The 23,189-nt window shown below is 51.3% G+C and overlaps 1 protein-coding gene across 2 annotated transcripts in view; it reads right to left on the bottom strand.

The window, feature by feature from the left end:
• The window catches only part of LOC308125542 (glycogen debranching enzyme-like), an 82,950-nt gene that overhangs the window by 40,689 nt on the left and 19,072 nt on the right, over window positions 1-23,189 (bottom strand). Inside the window, exons 7-13 of one of the 2 annotated variants that reach the window (XM_080489394.1) lie at window positions 17,934-18,057; window positions 16,491-16,593; window positions 16,298-16,395; window positions 13,000-13,136; window positions 12,739-12,926; window positions 10,364-10,487; window positions 8,362-8,516 (exon numbers count right to left, since the gene is read on the bottom strand). In XM_080489394.1, the coding sequence (XP_080345520.1) occupies window positions 8,362-8,516; window positions 10,364-10,487; window positions 12,739-12,926; window positions 13,000-13,136; window positions 16,298-16,395; window positions 16,491-16,593; window positions 17,934-18,057 (929 nt within the window). Of the gene's footprint in view, window positions 1-8,361; window positions 8,517-10,363; window positions 10,488-12,738; window positions 12,945-12,999; window positions 13,137-16,297; window positions 16,396-16,490; window positions 16,594-17,933; window positions 18,058-23,189 lie in introns of both variants that reach the window. The other variant, XM_080489393.1, reaches the window with a different exon arrangement.

Genomic DNA, 23,189 nt, shown 5'->3' with positions numbered 1-23,189 from the left:
ACAGCAACATGGTGAAGATGTACAGTGTTTCTTCCTTGAGGGGTTTGAGTCAGTCAGCTTTTTATAGCTCACCACTGTTACAACCAGGTAATCCCCTGCAGAGTCACTCTGTTCAGAGTGCTAACAGCAGGCTGTCCAGTGTCTGATCCAGTCTGCAGGTTTACTCTCAGTGAAGAGCCCTTTCTCATTTATTCGCCAAATATTCTCATGACAAAACACTCAGACTTCAATCCAGTGCCGCAGCTGCTTCTTGATAGCAACGTAACAACATAAAATTAGCAAGGTAGCATCAGCAACATAGCATTAGCAAGGTAGTATTAGCAAGGATTTATAATTCTTCACATCTCTCTTCAGAACATAGAGATGTGGATCACAAACATCTACGGCCCAAATGTTGATGACCCTCCTTCTATCACAACTTCTTCACCCTCTCAACACACTCTGACCAAACACTGATAGTGGGAGGAGTCCTCAACAAGGTCCTCAGTCCACAAGTACACAGAGGTAGTAAGGCAGTAAACACCGACACTGGGAATCCACTGCCATAGTCCAGCAGTACATGAGTGACTATGGTCACTAATCAATAGATCTAGTCCAGCAGTACATGAGTGACTATGGTCACTAATCAATAGATCTAGTCCAGCAGTACATGAGTGACTATGGTCTTTGAGACGCTTGGCGTACCTCTCATCCCTCTCTTAAAGAGTACACCTTGTACTCAGCAGTGCACCAATCCTATTCAGGGTTAGATTACTTTCTGGTGAGTAAATCAGTGATTAAAGACACCTTGGACACACAGATTCACCCCATCACTATCAGTGACCTTTGACTTTTGACCTGTCACTATGACAGTCACTAATAGAACAATCACCCTCCTATCAGACAATGGAGATTTAACACACCACTGCTCAAGGGTCCAGACTTCCTCACATTCTTTAAAAAACAATGGTCAATCTTTTTAGAAACAAATGACCTGTCTGGTGTCTCTCCCTGTGTCCTCTGGGAGGTGCTAGACCTGCCTGGTGTCTCTCCCTGTGTCCTCTGGGAGACGTTAGACTTGCCTTGTGTCTCTCCCTGTGTTCTCTGGGAGACGCTAGACCTGCCTGGTGTCTCTCCCTGTGTCTCTCCCTGTGTCCTCTGGGAGGCGCTAGACCTGCCTGGTGTCTCTCCCTGTGTCCTCTGGGAGACGCTAGACCTGCCTGGTGTCTCTCCCTGTGTCCTCTGGGAGGCGCTAGACCTGCCTGGTGTCTCTCCCTGTGTCCTATGGGAGGCGCTAGAGTCTTCATGAGAGGTACAATCATTTCTTACTCCTCATACAAGAACAGAGGACAAAATAAAGGAGAAAGACCTGGAAGATAAAATCCAAACCATGGAGACAGCTCATGCTGCCTGCAAAGACCAGCGCCTATTGATGGAACTAAGGAAATTAAAAATAGAGTTGAATAAAATAATTGAACATAAAACACAATTTCAACTACAGAGACTACGCTGGGAGAACTTAGAACATGGTAATAAATCCAGCAAACTCTGAGCCAATCAGGTAAAAGGAAATAAAGAAAACTGTACAGTCCCCTGAGTCCAAACTCAAAATGTTAAATCACTTTTAACCCTCAAGAAATAAACAATACCTTCAGAGAATTTTACAAAAAACTTTACTCTTCACAAATTAACCCTTCACAATCTGAAATAGACTTTCTGAGCACAGGTGACCTCCTGGAATTAAAAGACCAACAGATCCAAGGCCTTGAAGCTTCCATCTCAGTAAAAGAACTGCATGAAGCTCTCCAGCACATGGCTGATGATAAAGTTCCAGGACCCGATGGTAAAGTTCCAGGACCTGATGGTAAAGCTCCAGGACCTGGTGGTAAGGCTCCAGGAAATTATGGTAAAGCTCCAGGAAATGATGGTAAAGCCCCATGACCTGATGGTAAAGCCCCAGGAAATGATGGTAAAGCTCCAGGAAATGATGGTAAAGCCCCAGGACCTGATGGTAAAGCCCCAGGAAATGATGGTAAAGCCCCAGGACCTGATGGTAAAGCCCCTGGAAATGATGGTAAAGCCCCAGGACCTGATGGTAAAGCCCCAGGAAATGATGGTAAAGCCCCAGGACCTGATGGTAAAGCCCCTAGAAATGATGGTAAAGCCCCAGGACCTGATGGTAAAGCCCCGGGAAATGATGGTAAAGCTCCAGGAAATTATGGTAAAGCCCCAGGACCTGATGGTAAAGCCCCAGGAAATGATGGTAAAGTTCCAGGACCTGATGGTAAAGCCCCAGGACCTGATGGTAAAGCCCCAGGACCTGATGGTAAAGTCCCAGGAAATGATGGTAAAGCCCCAGGACCTGATGGTAAAGCTCCAGGACCTGATGGTAAAGCCCCAGGACCTGATGGTAAAGCCCCTGGAAATGATGGTAAAGCCCCAGGACCTGATGGTAAAGCCCCAGGAAATGATGGTAAAGCCCCAGGACCTGATGGTAAAGCCCCTAGAAATGATGGTAAAGCCCCAGGACCTGATGGTAAAGCCCCAGGAAATGATGGTAAAGCTCCAGGAAATTATGGTAAAGCCCCAGGACCTGATGGTAAAGCCCCAGGACCTGATGTAAAGCCCCAGGAAATGATGGTAAAGTTCCAGGACCTGATGGTAAAGCCCCAGGACCTGATGGTAAAGCCCCAGGAAATGATGGTAAAGCTCCAGGAAATGATGGTAAAGCCCCAGGACCTGATGGTAAAGCCCCAGGACCTGATGGTAAAGCTCCAGGAAATGATGGTAAAGCCCCAGGACCTGATGGTAAAGCCCCAGGACCTGATGGTAAAGCCCCAGGAAATGATGGTAAAGCTCCAGGAAATCATGGTAAAGCCCCAGGACCTGATGGTAAAGCTCCAGGACCTGATGGTAAAGCCCCAGGACCTGATGGTAAAGCCCCTGGAAATGATGGTAAAGCCCCAGGACCTGATGGTAAAGCCCCAGGAAATGATGGTAAAGCCCCAGGACCTGATGGTAAAGCCCCTAGAAATGATGGTAAAGCCCCAGGAAATGATGGTAAAGCTCCAGGAAATTATGGTAAAGCCCCAGGACCTGATGGTAAAGCCCCAGGAAATGATGGTAAAGTTCCAGGACCTGATGGTAAAGCCCCAGGACCTGATGGTAAAGCCCCAGGACCTGATGGTAAAGCTCCAGGACCTGATGGTAAAGCCCCAGGACCTGATGGTAAAGCTCCAGGAAATGATGGTAAAGCCCCAGGACCTGATGGTAAAGCCCCAGGAAATGATGGTAAAGCCCCAGGACCTGATGGTAAAGCCCCAGGAAATGATGGTAAAGCTCCAGGAAATCATGGTAAAGCCCCAGGACCTGATGGTAAAGCTCCAGGAAATCATGGTAAAGTTCCAGGACCTGATGGTAAAGCCCCAGGACCTGATGGTAAAGCCCCAGGAAATGATGGTAAAGCTCCAGGAAATGATGGTAAAGCCCCAGGACCTGATGGTAAAGCCCCAGGAAATGATGGTAAAGCTCCAGGAAATCATGGTAAAGCCCCAGGACCTGATGGTAAAGCTCCAGGACCTGATGGTAAAGCTCCAGGAAATGATGGTAAAGCCCCAGGACCTGATGGTAAAGCCCCAGGACCTGATGGTAAAGCCCCAGGACCTGATGGTAAAGCTCCAGGACCTGATGGTAAAGCCCCAGGACCTGATGGTAAAGCTCCAGGAAATGATGGTAAAGCCCCAGGACCTGATGGTAAAGCCCCAGGAAATGATGGTAAAGCCCCAGGACCTGATGGTAAAGCCCCAGGAAATGATGGTAAAGCTCCAGGAAATCATGGTAAAGCCCCAGGACCTGATGGTAAAGCTCCAGGACCTGATGGTAAAGCTCCAGGAAATGATGGTAAAGCCCCAGGACCTGATGGTAAAGCCCCAGGAAATGATGGTAAAGCCCCAGGACCTGATGGTAAAGCCCCAGGAAATGATGGTAAAGCTCCAGGAAATCATGGTAAAGCCCCAGGACCTGATGGTAAAGCCCCAGGAAATGATGGTAAAGCTCCAGGAAATCATGGTAAAGCCCTAGGACCTGATGGTAAAGCTCCAGGAAATGATAGTCAAGCCCCAGGAAATGATGGTAAAGCCCCAGGACCTGATGGTAAAGCCCCAGGAAATGATGGTAAAGCCCCAGGACCTGATGGTAAAGCCCCAGGAAATGATGGTAAAGCTCCAGGAAATCATGGTAAAGCCCTAGGACCTGATGGTAAAGCTCCAGGAAATGATAGTCAAGCCCCAGGAAATGATGGTAAAGCCCCAGGACCTGATGGTAAAGCTCCAGGAAATGATGGTAAAGCTCCAGGAAATCATGGTAAAGTTCCAGGACCTGATGGTAAAGCCCCAGGACCTGATGGTAAAGCCCCAGGAAATGATGGTAAAGCTCCAGGAAATGATGGTAAAGCCCCAGGACCTGATGGTAAAGCCCCAGGAAATGATGGTAAAGCCCCAGGACCTGATGGTAAAGCCCCAGGAAATGATGGTAAAGCTCCAGGAAATCATGGTAAAGCCCCAGGACCTGATGGTAAAGCTCCAGGACCTGATGGTAAAGCTCCAGGAAATGATGGTAAAGCCCCAGGACCTGATGGTAAAGCCCCAGGAAATGATGGTAAAGCCCCAGGACCTGATGGTAAAGCCCCAGGAAATGATGGTAAAGCTCCAGGAAATCATGGTAAAGCCCTAGGACCTGATGGTAAAGCTCCAGGAAATGATAGTCAAGCCCCAGGAAATGATGTTGTTTTTTCAGCCGTACTCCGGCTCGCTTTGTGTTTTGCGGAGAGAATAAAACTGTTCCTTTTTGACCTCCGATTACCCGCCTCTGCTTTTGGGTGCTTCGCCACCACAGAATAATCCGGCCAAAGAAAGGAATAGATCCTGCGGAGGTTGAGCAGATGCGATCTGCGCTACAGATCCAGGGCGCACGGGTTGGGCAACACGAACAAGCACTACAGGGCGTCACCGATGTAGTTCGGGAGTTGGCGTCCTCAGTCGACCGGCTCACGACGTGGGTGGAACAAGTCTGTCCCCAGCGCCTGGACACCTACGCCGTTGGCTCTGATGATGTCACCGCTGCACCTCCCGCTGCTGCCAACAGCGCCGCTGGAGCGGCGCCACTAGCTGTGCAGTCCCGCGAGCCATTTATCCCTACTCCCGCCAGATACTCAGGTGATCTAGGGGCATGCTGCCAGTTTATTCACCAGTGTTAGTTAGTTTTTCCTGGTTAACTCCTGTTCCACTGTGTGTAATACACTGGACTCTTTTGTTCCTGAGATGAGGAGAGTTTTTGATCATCCCGTTCGTGGTAGAGAGGCTGGTAAGCGACTCCTCTCTCTGCGGCAGGGCGCCTCCTCAGTCACTGAATTTGCTATAGATTTCCGTATTTTTGCAGCAGAGAGCAGTTGGGGTTCTCAAGCCCTACAAACAGTTTTTATACAGGGGCTGAATGAGGACCTTAAGGATGAGCTAGCAGCCCGTGATGAAACATCTAGTCTGGTGGAGTTCATTTCCCTCACCATCAGGTTAGACAATAGGCTTAGGGAGAGACGCAGGGAGAGGTTAGCCAGGAGAGCTCCCCCTCACGCAGCACCTTGGTCCCGACCTTCTCCTCCGCCTCCAGTCCCGTCTCAGCAGATGTTTTCTCCGGTGGGTTCTACTGACCCTCCACGTGGACCAGTTTTTTCTCTTCCTCCTGAGGAACCCATGCAACTGGGAGGAGCAGGGCTTGACCCAGCTGAACGTCGTCGCCGAATGGACCAACGTCTGTGTGTGTATTGTGGCTGGCCACTTCGTCACGAACTGTTCTGAGGTGCCAAAAGAGCAGGCTCATCAGCCCACAGGGGGGCGCTGATGAGCCAGACCTCTGTATCGGACCCCCCCCTGTGAGCGTCTCACCCTAAAGGGTACTGTGAACCACTCCAGAGCCTGTCACCCTGTCCTGGCGTTGGTAGACTCTGGTGCTGATGAAAGTTTTATTGACTCTGATTTTGTGAACCGTAACAAGATTCCCGTTGAGCCTCTTCCTGTCCCCAAGAGGATTTCTGCTCTAGATGGCAGACTACTAGCCCAGGTAACCCATCGCACTACCACCATGTCCTTAATACTTTCAGGCAACCATTGTGAACTCCTTTCCCTCTACGTTATCCCCTCCCTCTCTTTGCCGTTAGTTTTGGGCCTCCCTTGGTTAAAGTTGACTGGTCCACCTTTTCCATCACGAACTGGAGTCTTTTCTGTCACACTCACTGTCTTCACTCTGCGAACCCCTGTGCCACTTCGAGTCCTCCGACCCCTGAACCTGTTGATCTCTCCGCCGTCCCCCCTGAGTATCATGGGTTGGCGGAGGTCTTTAGTAAGGATCGGGGCCTCTCCCTCCCTCCTCACAGACCTTATGACTGTGCCATTGATTTGCTTCCTGAGGCCAAGTTACCAACCAGCAAGCTGTACAAGTTATCCAAGCCTGAGAGGGAGGCCATGGAATCCTACCTCTCAGAGTCCCTGGCAGCTGGTATTATTCAGAGACGTGTTAAATCAATTTGTTTTCGTTTATCTGGATGATATTTTTAATTTTTTCCCAGACTCTCCAGGAACATGTGCAGCATGTGAAGCTCGTCCTCCAGAGACTATTAGAGAACCGGTTATTCGTAAAAGCAGAGAAGTGCCAGTTCCATACCTCCTCAGTGCCGTTCCTGGGCTTTGTGATCGAGAGGGGGCAACTGCGTGCTGACCCGGCCAAGATTCAGGCTTGTAGAGGGGACTGGCCTGTCTCCTCTACAAGAAGACAGTTGCAACAGTTTTTGGGGTTTGCAAACTTTTACTGGAGGTTTATTAGGGACTACAGCAAGGTCGCCAGCCCGTTACTAAGGCTGACATCGGTGAAGGTACCCTTTTCATGGTCTGTGGATGCGCAAGGTGCCTTTGACAGATTAAAGACTCTCTTTTCCACTGTCCCAGTACTGTCGCATCCTGACCCAGACCGTCTGTTCGTCCTGGAGGTGGACGCTTCAGACACTGGGGTGGGGGCGGTTCTCTCCCAACACACTGCTTCAGATGAAAAACTCCACCCATGTGCTTTTTTCTCCCGGCGACTATCACCGGCAGAGAGGAACTATGATGTGGGCAACCGAGAGCTGTTGGCGGTGGTTTTGGCACTCCAGGAGTGGAGGCACTGGTTGGAGGGCTCCACACACCCATTTGTAGTTTGGACTGACCATAAGAACCTTGCTTACCTTCACTCTGCCCGCAGACTCAACTCCCGTCAGGCCCGCTGGGCACTCTTCCTGGGAAGATTTCGGTTCAAGATCACCTATCGCCCTGGCTCCAGGAATATAAAGGCGGATGCACTTTCTCGACAGTTTGCCCCTTCGGAGGAGTCGTCCGTCCACCAGGCCATTCTTCCTCCTTCCTGTGTTGTGGCTGTTGCCCAGTTGGAGATTGAGGAGCTGGTCCAGGAGGCTCAACCCACCACAGGTACCCCTGAAGGTTGTCCTGAGGAATGCCTGTTTGTTTCCCCGGCTCTTAGGACACAAGTTCTACAGTGGGGGCATGATCTCCAGCTGACCTGCACCCGGGGTTCCACCGTACCCTGGCCCTCCTGCGTCAGCGATTCTGGTGGCCCTCCATCTCAGCGGATACCAGAGCCTACGTTACTGCCTGCTCGGTCTGCGCCCGGAGTAAGGCTCCAGCAGGTCACCTCCGACCCCTACCGGTCCCGCATTGCCCTTGGTCCCACATCGCAGCAGATTTTGTGACCGGCCTCCTTCCGTCAAACGGTAACACAGTGATCCTCACGATTGTGGACAGATTCTCCAAGTCCGCACAGTTTGTCCCCTTGCCTAAGCTACCCTCGGCTCTGGAAACTGCTTCCCTCCTGACTCATCATGTTTTTCGCCTCCATGGAATCCCACAGGACATAGTTTCTGATCGTGGTCCCCAGTTTTCCTCCCGTGTCTGGAAAGCGGGGGGGGGGGGGGGGGGGGGGGTACTGTGATGTTCTTTCATTTCAAATATCCTGCTTGTTCAGTTTTTGTACGAATGTACAGAAATGATAGCTGTCTGTCTGTCTGTCTGTCTGTCTGTCTGTCTGTCTGTCTGTCTGTCTGTCTGTCTGTCTGTCTGTCTGTCTGTCTGTCCGTCCGTCCATCTATGCAGTTTGACCTTTGGGTGAGAAGTGGGCGGAGCCAGCGATAGTTGGCTGCCACCTTACAAAGGGGATCATTAGTGAAGGTGGTGACAGAGCAGCCATGACAGAGCAGCCATGACAGAGCAGCCATGGCGTCACACTGAGTGAAGGTGGTGACAGAGCAGCCATGGCGTCACGCTGCAGCAGAGCGGCTGGTACCTGCATGGGGCTGTAATAGCTGGGGCTGGAGTCCTTGAACATGCAGTGGGCAGCAGCCGGGGTCAGGGGTCGAAGGCTGGGCTGGGTGAAGGCTCCGATTGGCTCTTGACCAAAGCAGGACAGACAGTCTCCATTCCTGAGGCTGTCAGGAAGACCTGGTGAAGAGCCACAACCAGAAACATCAACAAATATGGTCGCTACGTCCTCAAAACCACAAATATGTTCATCCATCAACAGAGGTGACTGTGTGGAAGATTCTCCTTTGTTCTTTACAACGTTCTAAAGGAACTTGTCTTTCATTGGGAGGCCAGTTCACGGTCAAAGTGTGATTGGTCTTCGGTCCATGAGGTTAGTCTGGTTGACACGTCACCTTAATGCTCCTTTACACCATAATGACTACATGACAGCAGGGCTCCGTCACTGACAACACAACTTCACAGACACAACGGGACAGAACTACACTTTCTGGAAACACTTAGGCTCCTTCCTCATGTAGATAGTGGAAACTCTGGTCCTGGTCCTGGTCCTCATATTGGTCTTGTTCACCATGTTGATAGTAATTAGTAGTTCTGCACATGCTCAGTAGAGCCAATCAGAACAAAGTTTCCTCCGTAATGTCATGACTCCCAGTCCATATTCTCCTGGACTTGGTGCTTTTAGTTTGACAGTCACTGTAATAACAATCCAATTTGGTGGTTTTATTTTGACAGTCACCCTAATAACAATCCAACTTGGGTGTTTTATTTTGACAGTCACCATAATAACAATTCAACTTGGTGGTCTGTCCACTAGAATGTCTGTGTTCTTCCAGTGTTCATGTTTAGAGCTCATTGTTCTCTGTTGTGTGTGACATCAGACACAGCAGAGACATCAGACACAGCAGCCAAAGCAGAGACATTAGAAACATTAGAAACATAAGACACAGCAGACACATCAGAGGCAGCAGACACATCAGAGACATTAGAAACATAAGACACAGCAGACACGTCAGAGGCAGCAGACACAGCAGAGACATCAGAAACAGCAGAAACAGCAGACACAGCAGAGACAGACATAGCAGACACATCAGAGACATCAGACAAAGCAGAGGCAGCAGACACATCAGACACAGCAGAGACATCAGACACAGCATACACAGCAGAGACAGCAGACACATCAGAGACATCAGACACTTCAGAGACATCAGACACTTCAGACACAGCAGAGGCAGCAGAGGCATCAGACCCAGTAGAGACAGCATACACAGCAGAGACATCAGACATAGCAGAGACATCAGACACAGCAGAGGCAGCAGAGACATCAGACACAGACACAGCAGACACATCAGATACATCAGACACAGCAGAGACATCAGACACAGCAGAGGCAGCAGAGACATCAGACACAGTAAACACAGCATACACAGCAGAGGCAGCACAGACACCAGACACAGCAGAGACATCAGACACAGCAGAGGCAGCAGAGGCAGCAGAGACATCAGACACATCAGAGACATCAGAGACATCAGACACAGCACAGACACCAGACACAGCAGAAACATCAGACACATCAGACACAGCAGAGACGTCAGACACAGCAGACACATCCGACACAGCTGACACAGCAGAGGCAGCAGAGACGTCAGACACATCAGACACAGCAGAGGCAGCAGAGGCATCAGACACTTCAGACACATCAGACACATCAGACACTTCAGACACTTCAGACACATCAGACACTTCAGACACATCAGACACAGCAGACGCAGCAGAGGCTGCAGAGGCAGCAGAGACATCAGACACAGCAGAGACATCAGACACAGTAGACACAGCATACACAGCAGAGACATCAGACACTTCAGACACATCAGACACATCAGACACAGCAGAGGCAGCAGAGGCAGCAGAGGCAGCAGAGGCAGCAGAGGCAGCTGGCTTCAGCAGGGTTAGTACCAGCGGTGAAGCAGATCACAGGTGTTGCTACAGCAGAGCACGGCGACGCGGCGGGGGGTCGGAGTGGATACCTCGCAGCAGACTGGTGATCCCCAGGCGGGTTACCAAGAGCGTGTCAGTAAGCTGCCTGCCGGCCGCCAGCTCAGCAATCACGTACAAGTTGGGCCTGATGACTCTGCCTGCTGCAAGCATCGCCTACAAGGACCAGACCACAGGGAAGTCGTCACCATCAACATGGAGGACGACGACTCAGAACCTGCAGCGCCAGGCACCACAACACAGAACCTACAGTACCACAACACAGAACCACCAGCGGCAGCAGTGTTGGGAAAGTTCAGTTTCTACACAAACTACTTCAAAGTTCAGTTCACAAGTTTAGTTCATAGTTCATAATTCACAGTTCCAAAAATGAACTCGTTCATAGTTCTTTTTTTTCCAATATGTTGCTGTGAGCTGTTCCCCTCAGAATCCTGGTATGTCTCCTTTGTTGCCCCCAGTCAGTCCTCACTAGGGGCAGCTGCAGCTCTGCCAGAGTTCAAAGCATGTAAAAAAACAAACAAACCGGCTTATCATCCGGAAATTTCGGTCACCACACGAAGATGAAGTATTAATGCTGGAGACAGAGTCCGAGGTAGAGCTGCTGTCTTCTGTTTGCTTTTGCCGCGATGCTTCACATTTTGATGACATAGGCGGCGGTGCGACTCCTTGGTGGCTCCTGTTGCCAGATTGGCTGTTTTCCTCCGACATGTTAAGCTCCGTTTACGGTGAGCTTTAGCCGGGTTTTCGACTGGAAGGCTCCGAAATCTGGCAGCTCTCTTAATCAACGTTGAATTGAGAGCGCTGTTTACAAAACCCCGAATGAGCGCCGCTCACAGTGACGTTCATCAGGCAGAAATACAATACGTTCAATTCACGCTCAATTCCGAACAATGAACAAGTTCATGAATGAATATTCTCATTCAGGCACAACACTGAGCGTCAGGCATCACAACACAGAACCTACAGTACCACAACACAAAACCTACCGTACCACAACAACAAAAAACACACAGTACCACAACACAGATCCTACAGTACCACAACACAGAACCTACAGTACCACAACACAAAACTTCCAGTACTACAACAAAAAACTACAGTACCACAACACAGAACCTACAGTGCCACAACAGAAAACCTACAGTACCACAACAAAATATCCTAAAGTACCACAACACTGAACCTACAGTACTACAACAAAAGAACCTACAGTACCACATCACAGAACCTACAGTACCACATCACAGAACCTACAGTACTACAACACAGAACCTACAGTACCACAACACAAAACTTCCAGTACTACAACAAAAATCTACAGTACCACAACACAGAACCTACAGTACCACAACAGAAAACCTACAGTACCACATCACAGAACCTACAGTGTCACAACACGAATCCTACAGTACTACAACAAAACACCCTACAGTACCACAACAAAGAACCTCTAGTACCACAACACAAAACCTGAAGTACCACAACACAAAACCTACAGTACCACAGCACAGAACCTACAGTACCAAAACAAAATCTCTACAATACCTCAACACAAAACATACAGCGCCAGACCCCAGAACACTCACACACACACACACACACACACACACACACACACACACACACACACACACACACACACACACACACACACACACACCACCACCAACTGCTCGTATTGAAATATAAAAACTGGTGTAAAATGTCCGGCCCTGATGATCCAGGAGAGAAAACACCATCCTAGGGGGGCGACCACATGGAGAGAAACCAGAGCCTAGAGCTATGGGGGGTCCTGCCACAGGGACCCCGACCCAGCAGGTCAGGAGCCCACACCACCTCCAGGGACACCACGGTCCCCAGGAGGACGCCCCCCACAGGCAGACCAGACTCAACTCCCGATGCGGAGCGCTCCCATGATTTCAGTCTTGAACTTTGCTAAACACAGTGTTCCCTCTACCAATGTTCCACTGAGTCCCCTACTCCTAACTGAAGCTCTACCAATGTTCCACTGAGTCCCCTACTCCTAACTGAAGCTCTACCGATGTTCCACTGAGTCCCCTACTCCTAACTGAAGCTCTACCAATGTTCCACTGAGTCCCCTACTCCTAACTGAAGCTCTACCGATGTTCCACTGAGTCCCCTACTCCTAACTGAAGCTCTACCAATGTTCCACTGAGTCCCCTACTCCTAACTGAAGCTCTACCAATGTTCCACTGAGTCCCCTACTCCTAACTGAAGCTCTACCGATGTTCCACTGAGTCCCCTACTCCTAACTGAAGCTCTACCAATGTTCCACTGAGCCCCCCCCCCCACTCTTAATTGAAGCTTGCAGAAGAGACTAACAACAGCACCAACCAGTGGACCAACATGGAAACTACATCATTTCAGTGTTTCAGTGAGGTCATACCTCGGTCACATGCAGGGGGGTGGAGGAGCAGTTGAACAAGCAGACCCCGCCGAAGACCCTGGCAGTGGTCTGGGTATAGGCCGTCATGTGAGCCCACAGGTAGGGACAGTCCTCCGGCGCCGCGCCGTAGCGCAGCGCGACATCGCCGCCGTCACACGCCAGCTGTCGTTGCAGGTATTCCTCTGGGTCTGCAGCACAGAGCACAGCTTCCTGTGAAGTCACAAGTAGTTCCAGGAGGAACACCTGCTGTACAGGTCCTACCTGGATCAGCAGATCTCCTCAGCTGGTCTCCTCTCTGGAAGGTGTGGTGAGCCAGGATCCTCTGGGCCCAGGCGCTCTGCTCCATCAGCTGCTGCTCCTCAGTGAAGCTCAGCTCTCCAAATGGGAAGGTGAAGTACCTGCAACAGGAAGACCTTCAGTCCTCACACTAACCGTCCTGCGACAGATCAGCTTGTCTATGTGTGACAGGAAGTGACAGGAGGTTACAGGAGTGACAAGAGGTGACAGGAGTGACAGGAGGTGACAATAGGTGACGGGAGGTGACAAGAGTGACAGGAGTGACAGGAGGTGACAATAGGTGACGGGAGGTGACAAGAGTGACAGGAGTGACAGGAGGTGAAAAATAGGTGACGGGAGGTGACAAGAGTGACAGGAGTGATAGGAGTGACAGGAGGTGACAAGAGTGACAGGAAGTGACAAGAGTGACAGGAGGTGACAGAAAGTGAACGAAGGTTACAGGAAGTGACCGGAGGTGACAAAGGGTTACAGGAAGTGACAAGAAGTTACAGGAGGTGACAGGTGACAGGAGGTGAAAGGGAGTGACATGAGGTGAAAGGGAGTGACAGGAGGTGACAAAAGGTTACAGGAAGTGACAGGAGGTGACGGGAAGTGACAGCAAGTGACAAGAGTGACAGGAGGTGACAGGAGAGACAGGAGTGACAGGAGGTGACAGGAAGTGCCAAGAGTGACAGGAGGTGACGGGAGTGAAAGGAGGTGACAAGAGGTTGCAGGAGGTGACAGGAGGTGACAGGAAGTGACAGGAGGTGACAAGAGTGACAGAAGTTACAGGAGGTTACAGGAGTGACAGGTGAGAGGAGGTTACAGGAGCGACAGGGGTGACAGGAGTGACAGGAGTGACAGGAGTGACAGGAGGCACAGGAGGTGACGGGATTTGACGAGAGGTTACAGGAGGTGACAGGAGGTTACAGGAGTGACAGGAGGTGACAGGAGATGACAGGAGGTGACAGGAGGTTACAGGAGTGACAGGACACCTCCTGGAAGTGACAGGAGGTTACAGGAGTGACAGGAGGTGACAATAGGTGACGGGAGGTGACAAGAGTGACAGGAAGTGACAGGAGTGACAGGAGGTTACAAGAGTGACAGGAAGTGACAGGAGTGACAGGAGGTTACAGAAAGTGAACGGAGGTTACAGGAAATGACCGGAGGTGACGAAGGGTTACAGGAAGTGACAAGAAGTGACAGGAGGTTACAAGTGGTGACAGGAGGTGACAGGTGACAGGAGGTGAAAGGAAGTGACAGGAGGTGAGAAGAGGTTACAGGAAGTGACAAGAGGTGACGGGAAGTGACAGCAAGTGACGGAACGTGACAAGAGATTACAGGAGGTGACAGGAGTGACAAGAAGTGACGGGAAGTGAAAAGAGATTAGAGAGGTGACAGGAGTGACAAGAAGTGACAGGAAGTGACAAGAGGTTGCAGGAGGTGACAGGAAGTGATGGGAGGTTACAGGAAGTGACAGGAGTGACAGAAGGTGACGGGAGTGAAAGGAGGTGACAAGAGGTTGCAGGAGGTGACAGGAGGTGACAGGAGGTGACAGGAAGTGACAGGTGACGGGAGTGAAAGGAGGTGACAAGAGGTTGCAGGAGGTGACAGGAGGTGACAGGAGGTGACGGGAGGTGACAGTAGTGACAGAAGGTGACAGGACGTGACAAGAGGTTACAGGAATTTACAGGAGGTGACAGGAGTGAGAGGAGGTGACGGGAGTGAAAGGAGGTGACAAGAGGTTGCAGTAGGTGACAGGAGTGACAGGAGGTGACAGGAAGTGACAGGTGACGGAAAGTGACAGTAGTGACAAGAGGTTACAGGAAGTGACAGGAGTGACAGGAGGTGACGGTAGTGAAAGGAGGTGACAAGAGGTTGCAGTAGGTGACAGGAGTGACAGGAGGTGACAGGAGTGACAGTAGTGACAGGAGGTGACAAGAGTGACAGAAGTTACAGGAGTGACAGGTGACAGGAGGTTACAGGAGAGACAGGAGTGACAGGGGTGACAGGAGGCACAGGAGTTACAGGAGGTGACAGGAGGCACAGGAGTTACAGGAGGTGACAGGAGGTGACAAGAGGTTACAGAAAGTGATGAGTGGTTACAGGAAGTGACAGGAGTAACAGGAAGTGACGGGGGGTTACAGGAAGTGACAGGAGGTGACAAGAGGTTGCGGCAAGTGAAAGGAGGTGACAGGAAGTGACTGGAGCATACAGGAGTGACAGGAGGTTACAGGTGGTGACAGGAAGTAACAAGAGGTTACAGGAGGTGACAGGGGTGAAAGGAGGTGACAGGAGTGACAGGAGGTGACAAGAAGTGACGGGAGGTTACAGAAGTGAAAGGAGTTGACAGGAGTGACTGCAGTGACAGGTTACAGGAGTGACAGGTGGCAAGAGTGACAGAAGGTGACAACAGTGAAAGGAGGTCACGGGAGGTGACAGGAGGGACAGGAGGTGACAAGAAGTGACGGGAGGTTACAGGAGTGAAATGAGGTCACAGGAGGTGACAAGAGTGACAGGAGTGACAGGAAGTGATAGGAGGTTTCAGGAAGTGACAGAAGTGACAGGAGTAACAGGAAGTGACAGGAAGTGACATGAAGTGACGGGAGGATACATGAGTGACAAGAGGTTACAGGAAGTTACGGGAGGTGACAGGAGGTGACAGGAGGTGACAGGAGATTACAGGAGTGACAGGAGGTGACAGGAGGTGACAGGAGATTACAGGAGTGACAGGAGGTGACAGGAGGTGACAAGAGTGACAGGAGGTGACAGGAAGTGACAGGAGGTGACAGGAGTGACAAGAGGTTACAGGAAGTGATGGGAGGTTACAGGAAGTGACAGGAGGTGACAGGAAGCTACAGGAAGTGACAGGAGTGACGGGAGGTTACAGGAGTGACAGGAAGTGACGGGAGGTTACAGAAGTGACAGGAGGAGACAAGAGGTTGTGGGAAGTGACAGGAGGTGACAGGAAGTGACAGGAGGTGACAGGAAGTGACAGGAGAAGACAAGAGGTTGTGGGAAGTGACAGGAGGTGACAGGAAGCTACAGGAAGTGACAGGAGTTACAGAAGGTGACAGGAGTGACAAGAGGTTACAGGGAGTGACAGGAATGGCAAGAGGTTACAGAGTGACAGGAGGTGACAGGAGACAGGCGTGACAGGAGGTGACATGAGTGACACGAGTGACTGGAGTGACAGGAGATGACAGGAAGTGATGGGAGGTGATAAGAGGTGACAGGGAGTGACAGGAAGTGACAGGAGGTGAGAGCGTCGTGGAGCGGTCACCTGGGGAAGAGCGGCTGCTTCCTGGAGACCATGCCCAGTTTAGGACCCTCAACTGCAAGACGCTCCAAATGCACCTGCTCCACCAGAGAGTCCAGCACCTGGAGAGAGGACAGGGTCACACACACACACACACACACACACACACACACACACACACACACACACACACACACACACACACACACACACACACCTGCTCGGTGCAGTGGTTGCTCATGGTGTACTCCTCCCAGTTGAAGCGCTCCAGCTGGGCCCTCAGGCGGCTGCAGGACTCGTCCAGGTCGACCGTCTTCAGACTGACAGGAGGGAAAACTACAATTACCAGGAGAGGAAGGATTCTGTGTTCCTACTTTTTCTAGTTTGAATTTGGACAAATCTTCTAATCCTCCATTTTTGTTCAGTAACAATGCTGGTTAAAGTGTGTTTCTGTTGGTCTCTGCCTCATCACTTGGTGTGTAGAAAAGCAGTTCTAGAACGTTCCCAACAAACATCATGTTGTAGGGCAGCAGCACTTTCAATAAATCTGCTCCATCAGTTCAACGTCTCAGCATCCATCACCCCATCAGTAGGTATCGAGACACAGGTCAGTCTGGGGGTTCTCCAGGGTGCTACAGGGTCCTATAGGAAGCTAAAGGGTTCTACAGGGAGCTACAGAGTCCTGCAGGGTGCTACATGGTTCTAGAGGGTGCTACAGGGTTCTGGAGGGTTCTGCAGGGTGCTACATGGTTCTGCAGTGTTCTACAGGGTGCTCCATGATTTTACAGGGTGCTACATGATTCTGCAGGGTAGCCGTCATCCTGTGGGCATTCCGTTGGGCATTGCTGTTTAACTTGAGTATGACGAGGGTATGACTAACATATGACTAGAGTATGACTAGAGTATGGCTAGAGTATGGCTAGAGTATGGCTAACATATGACTAGCATATATAAAGAGTATGACTAGAGTATGACTACAGTATGACTACAGTATGACTACAGTATGACTCGAGTATGTCTAGAGTATGACTAGAGTATGACTACAGTATGACTCGAGTATGTCTAGAGTATGACTCGAGTATGACTAGCATATATCTAGAGTATGACGAGAGTATGTCCAGAGTATGTCCAGAGTATGACTTTGTGGCAATGCAGGTTCCATTTCCTCAATCCAGTCCTCATTCTTCTTTGGACATATCTGAGGTAGACTGGTACACAGCATCATGGATGCGGTTCCACCGCACCAGACTGGTACACAGCATCATGGATGCGGTTCCACCGCACCAGACTGGTACACAGCATCATGGATGCGGTTCCACCGCACCAGACTGGTACACAGCTGCGGGGGTTGCTGGAAGGTGTAGGGCCAAACGCCTCCCGGGGCTCCACTCCGGACTTCCTGCCAGGGTTTAGTCCCTTCGCCTTTCCCAAACCAATGGTCAGCCACAAGGCAGTGGAGCTGGTCTCCCCGAGAGGGAGGCCCCGAGCGGTACTGACAACGGAACCTGCTGAACCGGGTCTCCACTGTGCTACCTGCTCCAGTCACATAATTAGACAAGAAGCATCCAGAACACATCGTTGTGTCTCAGTCCTGGACCTGAGAAGCCAGTGGTGGTTTTTCCAGCAGAACCTGAACGTCCCATGTGGACTGAAGTCTCACCTGTGAGGTGAGAAGACGATTCCAGCAGAGTTCAGGTCCACCGTTCGTCCAAACCGCCGCGACTCCGGGTCCATAACAATCTTCAACTCTGCGGAACCCATCTGAAGAGAGGGACGAACTGCACCTGTACACACACACACACACACACACACACACACACACACACAGGCTAGGACAGGAACTAGGACAGAAGCTAAGACAGGAACTGGGACAGGAACTGGGACAGGAGTTAGGACAGGAGTTAGGACAGGAGTTAGGACAGGTACTAGAACAGGAGCTAGGACAGGAACTTGGACAGGAACCAGGAAATGAGCTAGGAAAGGAGCTAGGACAGGAACTAGGAAAGGAGCTAGGACAGGAACTGGGACAGGAGTTAGGACAGGAGTTAGGACAGGAGTTAGAACAGGAACTTGGACAGGAACTAGAAAAGGAGCAAGGGGAGGAGCTAGAACAGGAACTAGGATGGGAGCTAGGAAAGGAGCAAGGGGAGGAGCTAGAACAGGAACTAGGATGGGAGCTAGGAAAGGAGCAAGGGGAGGAGCTAGAACAGGAACTAGGACAGGAGCTGGGAAATGGGCTAGGACAGGGGCTAGGAGAAGAACTAGGACAGGAGCTAAGAAAGGAGCAAGGGGAGGATCCAGGAAAGGAGCTAAGACAGGAGCAAGGACAGGAACAAGGGGAGGAGCTAGGAAAGGATCTAGGACTCGTACTAGGACAGGAACTAGGATAGGAACTACAACAGGAGTTAAGACTGGAGCTCGGGCAGGAACTAGGACAGGAGCTAGAAGAGGAGCTAGCAAGGAGCTAGGACAGGAACTAGGACTGGAGCTTGGACAGGAGCTGGGACAGGAATCCTAGGACAGGTAACGTTCCATGTCAGTAATGTTCAAGGTCAGTCACCTTCCAGGTCAGTAATGTTCCAGGTCACTCACGTTCCATTTCAGCAGAATTCCAGGTCAGTAACGTTCCTGTGTCAGGAATGTTCCAGGTCAGTAGCGTTCCATGCAGAGCTTAATTTGGGCTGGATCTTGCCGGAACTTGATCCGGCACCTCCCAGATTTTGACCGGCAGTTATTTGATTGGATCCAGAACCTCATTACAACAACAAAAATAAATAAAAATCCAGGACAGCCTATGTTCCAGGACCTAATGACAGCCTGTGTTCCAGGACCTAATTGCAGCCTGTGTTCCAGGACCTAATGACAGCCTGTGTTCCAGGACAGCCTGTGTTCCAGGACCTAATGACAGCCTGTGTTCCAGGACCTAACGACAGCCTGTGTTCCAGGACCTAACGACAGCCTGTGTTCCAGGACAGCCTGTGTTCCAGGAAAACCTGTGTTCCAGGACCTAATGGCAGCCCGTGTTTCAGGACCTAATGACAGCCTGAGTTCCAGGACAGCCTGTGTTCCAGGACCGCCTGTGTTCCAGGACCTAATGACAGCCTGTGTTCCAGGACAGCCTGTGTTCCAGGACCTAAAGACAGCCTGTGTTCCAGGACAACCTGTGTTCCAGGACCTAATGGCAGCCCGTGTTTCAGAACCTAATGACAGCCTGAGTTCCAGGACAGCCTGTGTTCCAGGACCTAATGACAGCCTGTGTTCCAGGACAGCCTGTGTTCCAGGACCTAATGGCAGCCCGTGTTTCAGGACCTAATGACAGCCTGAGTTCCAGGACAGCCTGTATTCCAGGACCTAATGACAGCCTGTGTTCCAGGACAGCCTGTGTTCCAGGACCTAATGACAGCCTATGTTCCAGGACCTAATGGCAGCCTGTGTTCCAGGACAGCCTGTGTTTCAGGACCTAATGACAGCCTGTGTTCCAGGACAGCCTGTGTTCCAGGACCTAATGACAGCCTGTGTTCCAGGACCTAATGACAGCCTGTGTTCCAGGACCTAATGGCAGCCTGTGTTCCAGGACAGCCTGTGTTCCAGGACCTAATTACAGCCTGTGTTCCAGGACCTAATGACAGCCTGTGTTCCAGGACAACCTGTGTTCCAGGACCTAAAGACAGCCTGTGTTCCAGGACAACCTGTGTTCCAGGACCTAATGGCAGCCCGTGTTTCAGGACCTAATGACAGCCTGAGTTCCAGGACAGCCTGTGTTCCAGGACCTAATGACAGCCTGTGTTCCAGGACCGAATGGCAGCCTGTGTTCCAGGACCGAATGGCAGCCTGTGTTCCAGGACAGCCTGTGTTCCAGGACCTAATAACAGCCTGAGTTCCAGGACAGCCTGTGTTCCAGGACCTAATGACAGCCTGTGTTCCAGGACCTAATGGCAGCCTGTGTTCCAGGACAGCCTGTGTTCCAGGACCTAATGGCAGCCTGTGTTCCAGGACCTAATGACAGCCTGTGTTCCAGTACAGCCTGTGTTCCAGGACCTAATGACAGCCTATGTTCCCGGACCTAACGACAGCCTGTGTTCCAGGACCTAACGACAGCCTGTGTTCCAGGACCTAATAACAGCCTGTGTTCCAGGACAGCCTGTGTTCCAGGACCTAAAGACAGCCTGTGTTCCAGGACAACCTGTGTTCCAGGACCTAATGGCAGCCCGTGTTTCAGGACCTAATAACAGCCTGAGTTCCAGGACAGCCTGTGTTCCAGGACATAATGACAGCCTGTGTTCCAGGACAGCCTGTGTTCCAGGACCTAATGACAGCCTGTGTTCCAGGACCGCATGGCAGCCTGTGTTCCAGGACAGCCTGTGTTCCAGGAACTAATAACAGCCTGTGTTCCAGGACAGCCTGTGTTCCAGGACCTAATGACAGCCTTTGTTCCAGGACCTAATGACAGCCTGTGTTCCAGGACAGCCTGTGTTCCAGGACCTAATGACAGCCTGTGTTCCAGGACCTAATGGCAGCCCGTGTTTCAGGACCTAATGACAGCCTGAGTTCCAGGACAGCCTGTGTTCCAGGACCTAATGACAGCCTGTGTTCCAGGACAGCCTGTGTTCCAGGACCTAATGACAGCCTGTGTTCCAGGACCTAATGGCAGCCTGTGTTCCAGGACAGCCTGTGTTTCAGGACCTATTGACAGCCTGTGTTCCAGGAAAGCCTGTGTTCCAGGACCTAATGACAGCCTGTGTTCCAGGACAGCCTGTGTTCCAGGACTTAATGGCAGCCTGTGTTCCAGGACCGAATGGCAGCCTGTGTTCCAGGACCTAATGACAGCCTGTGTTCCAGGACCTAATAACAGCCTGTGTTCCAGGATAGCCTGTGTTCCAGGACCTAATAACAGCCTGTGTTCCAGGACAGCCTGTGTTCCAAGACAGCCTGTGTTCCAGGACCTAATGACAGCCTGTGTTCCAGGACCTAATGGCAGCCTGTGTTCCAAGACAGCCTGTGTTCCAGGACCTAATGACAGCCTGTGTTCCAGGACCTAACGACAGCCTGTGTTCCAGGACCTAATGACAGCCTGTGTTCCAGGAAAGCCTCTGTTCCAGGACCTAATGACAGCCTGTGTTCCAGGACCTAACAACAGCCTTTGTTCCAGGACCTAATAACAGCCTGTGTTCCAGGACAGCCTGTGTTCCAGGACTTAATGACAGCCTGTGTTCCAGGACAGCCTGTGTTCCAGGACCTAATAACAGCCTGTGTTCCAGGATAGCCTGTGTTCCAGGACCTAATGACAGCCTTTGTTCCAGGACCTAATAACAGCCTGTGTTCCAGGACAGCCTGTGTTCCAGGACAGCCTGTGTTCCAGGACCTAATGACAGCCTGTGTTCCAGGACCTAATGGCAGCCTGTGTTCCAGGACAGCCTGTGTTCCAGGACCTAATGACAGCCTGTGTTCCAGGACAGCCTGTGTTCCAGGACCTAATGACAGCCTGTGTTCCAGGACAGCCTGTGTTCCAGGACCTAATGACAGCCTATGTTCCCGGACCTAATGGCAGCCTGTGTTCCAGGACAGCCTGTGTTCCAGGACCTAATGACAGCTTGTGTTCCAGGACAGCCTGTGTTCCAGGACCTAATGATAGCCTGTGTTCCAGGACAGCCTGTGTTCCAGGACTTAATGGCAGCCTGTGTTCCAGGACCGAATGGCAGCCTGTGTTCCAGGACCTAATGACAGCCTGTGTTCCAGGACCTAATAACAGCCTGTGTTCCAGGACAGCCTGTGTTCCAGGACCTAATGACAGCCTGTGTTCCAGGACCTAATGGCAGCCTGTGTTCCAGGACAGCCTGTGTTCCAGGACCTAATGACAGCCTGTGTTCCAGGACCTAACGACAGCCTGTGTTCCAGGACCTAATGACAGCCTGTGTTCCAGGACAGCCCCTGTTCCAGGACCTAATGACAGCCTGTGTTCCAGGACAGCCTGTGTTCCAGGACCTAATGACAGCCTGTGTTCCAGGACCTAATGACAGCCTGTGTTCCAGGACAGCCTGTGTTCCAGGACCTAATGGCAGCTAGTGTTTCAGGACCTAATGACAGCCTGAGTTCCAGGACAGCCTGTGTTCCAGGACCTAATGACAGCCTGTGTTCCAGGACAGCCTGTGTTCCAGGACCTAATGACAACCTATGTTCCAGGACCTAATGGCAGCCTGTGTTCCAGGACAGCCTGTGTTTCAGGACCTAATGACAGCCTGTGTTCCAGGACAGCCTGTGTTCCAGGACCTAATGACAGCCTGTGTTCCAGGACAGCCTGTGTTCCACGACTTAATGGCAGCCTGTGTTCCAGGACCGAATGGCAGCCTGTGTTCCAGGACCTAATGACAGCCTGTGTTCCAGGACCTAATAACAGCCTGTGTTCCAGGATAGCCTGTGTTCCAGGACCTAATGACAGCCTTTGTTCCAGGACCTAATAACAGCCTGTGTTCCAGGACAGCCTGTGTTCCAGGACAGCCTGTGTTCCAGGACCTAATGACAGCCTGTGTTCCAGGACCTAATGGCAGCCTGTGTTCCAGGACAGCCTGTGTTCCAGGACCTAATGACATTCTGTGTTCCAGGACCTAATGACAGCCTGTGTTCCAGGACAGCCTGTGTTCCAGGACCTAATGACAGCCTATGTTCCAGGACCTAACGACAGCCTGTGTTCCAGGACCTAACGACAGCCTGTGTTCCAGGACCTAATAACAGCCTGTGTTCCAGGACAGCCTGTGTTCCAGGACCTAAAGACAGCCTGTGTTCCAGGACAACCTGTGTTCCAGGACCTAATGGCAGCCCGTGTTTCAGGACCTAATGACAGCCTGAGTTCCAGGACAGCCTGTGTTCCAGGACCTAATGACAGCCTGTGTTCCAGGACAGCCTGTGTTCCAGGACCTAA

Source organism: Lipophrys pholis (genome assembly GCF_963383615.2).
Source record: "Lipophrys pholis genome assembly, chromosome: 20".
Classification (NCBI taxonomy): domain Eukaryota; kingdom Metazoa; phylum Chordata; class Actinopteri; order Blenniiformes; family Blenniidae; genus Lipophrys; species Lipophrys pholis.
This window is presented reverse-complemented; position numbering and strand designations above follow the sequence as displayed.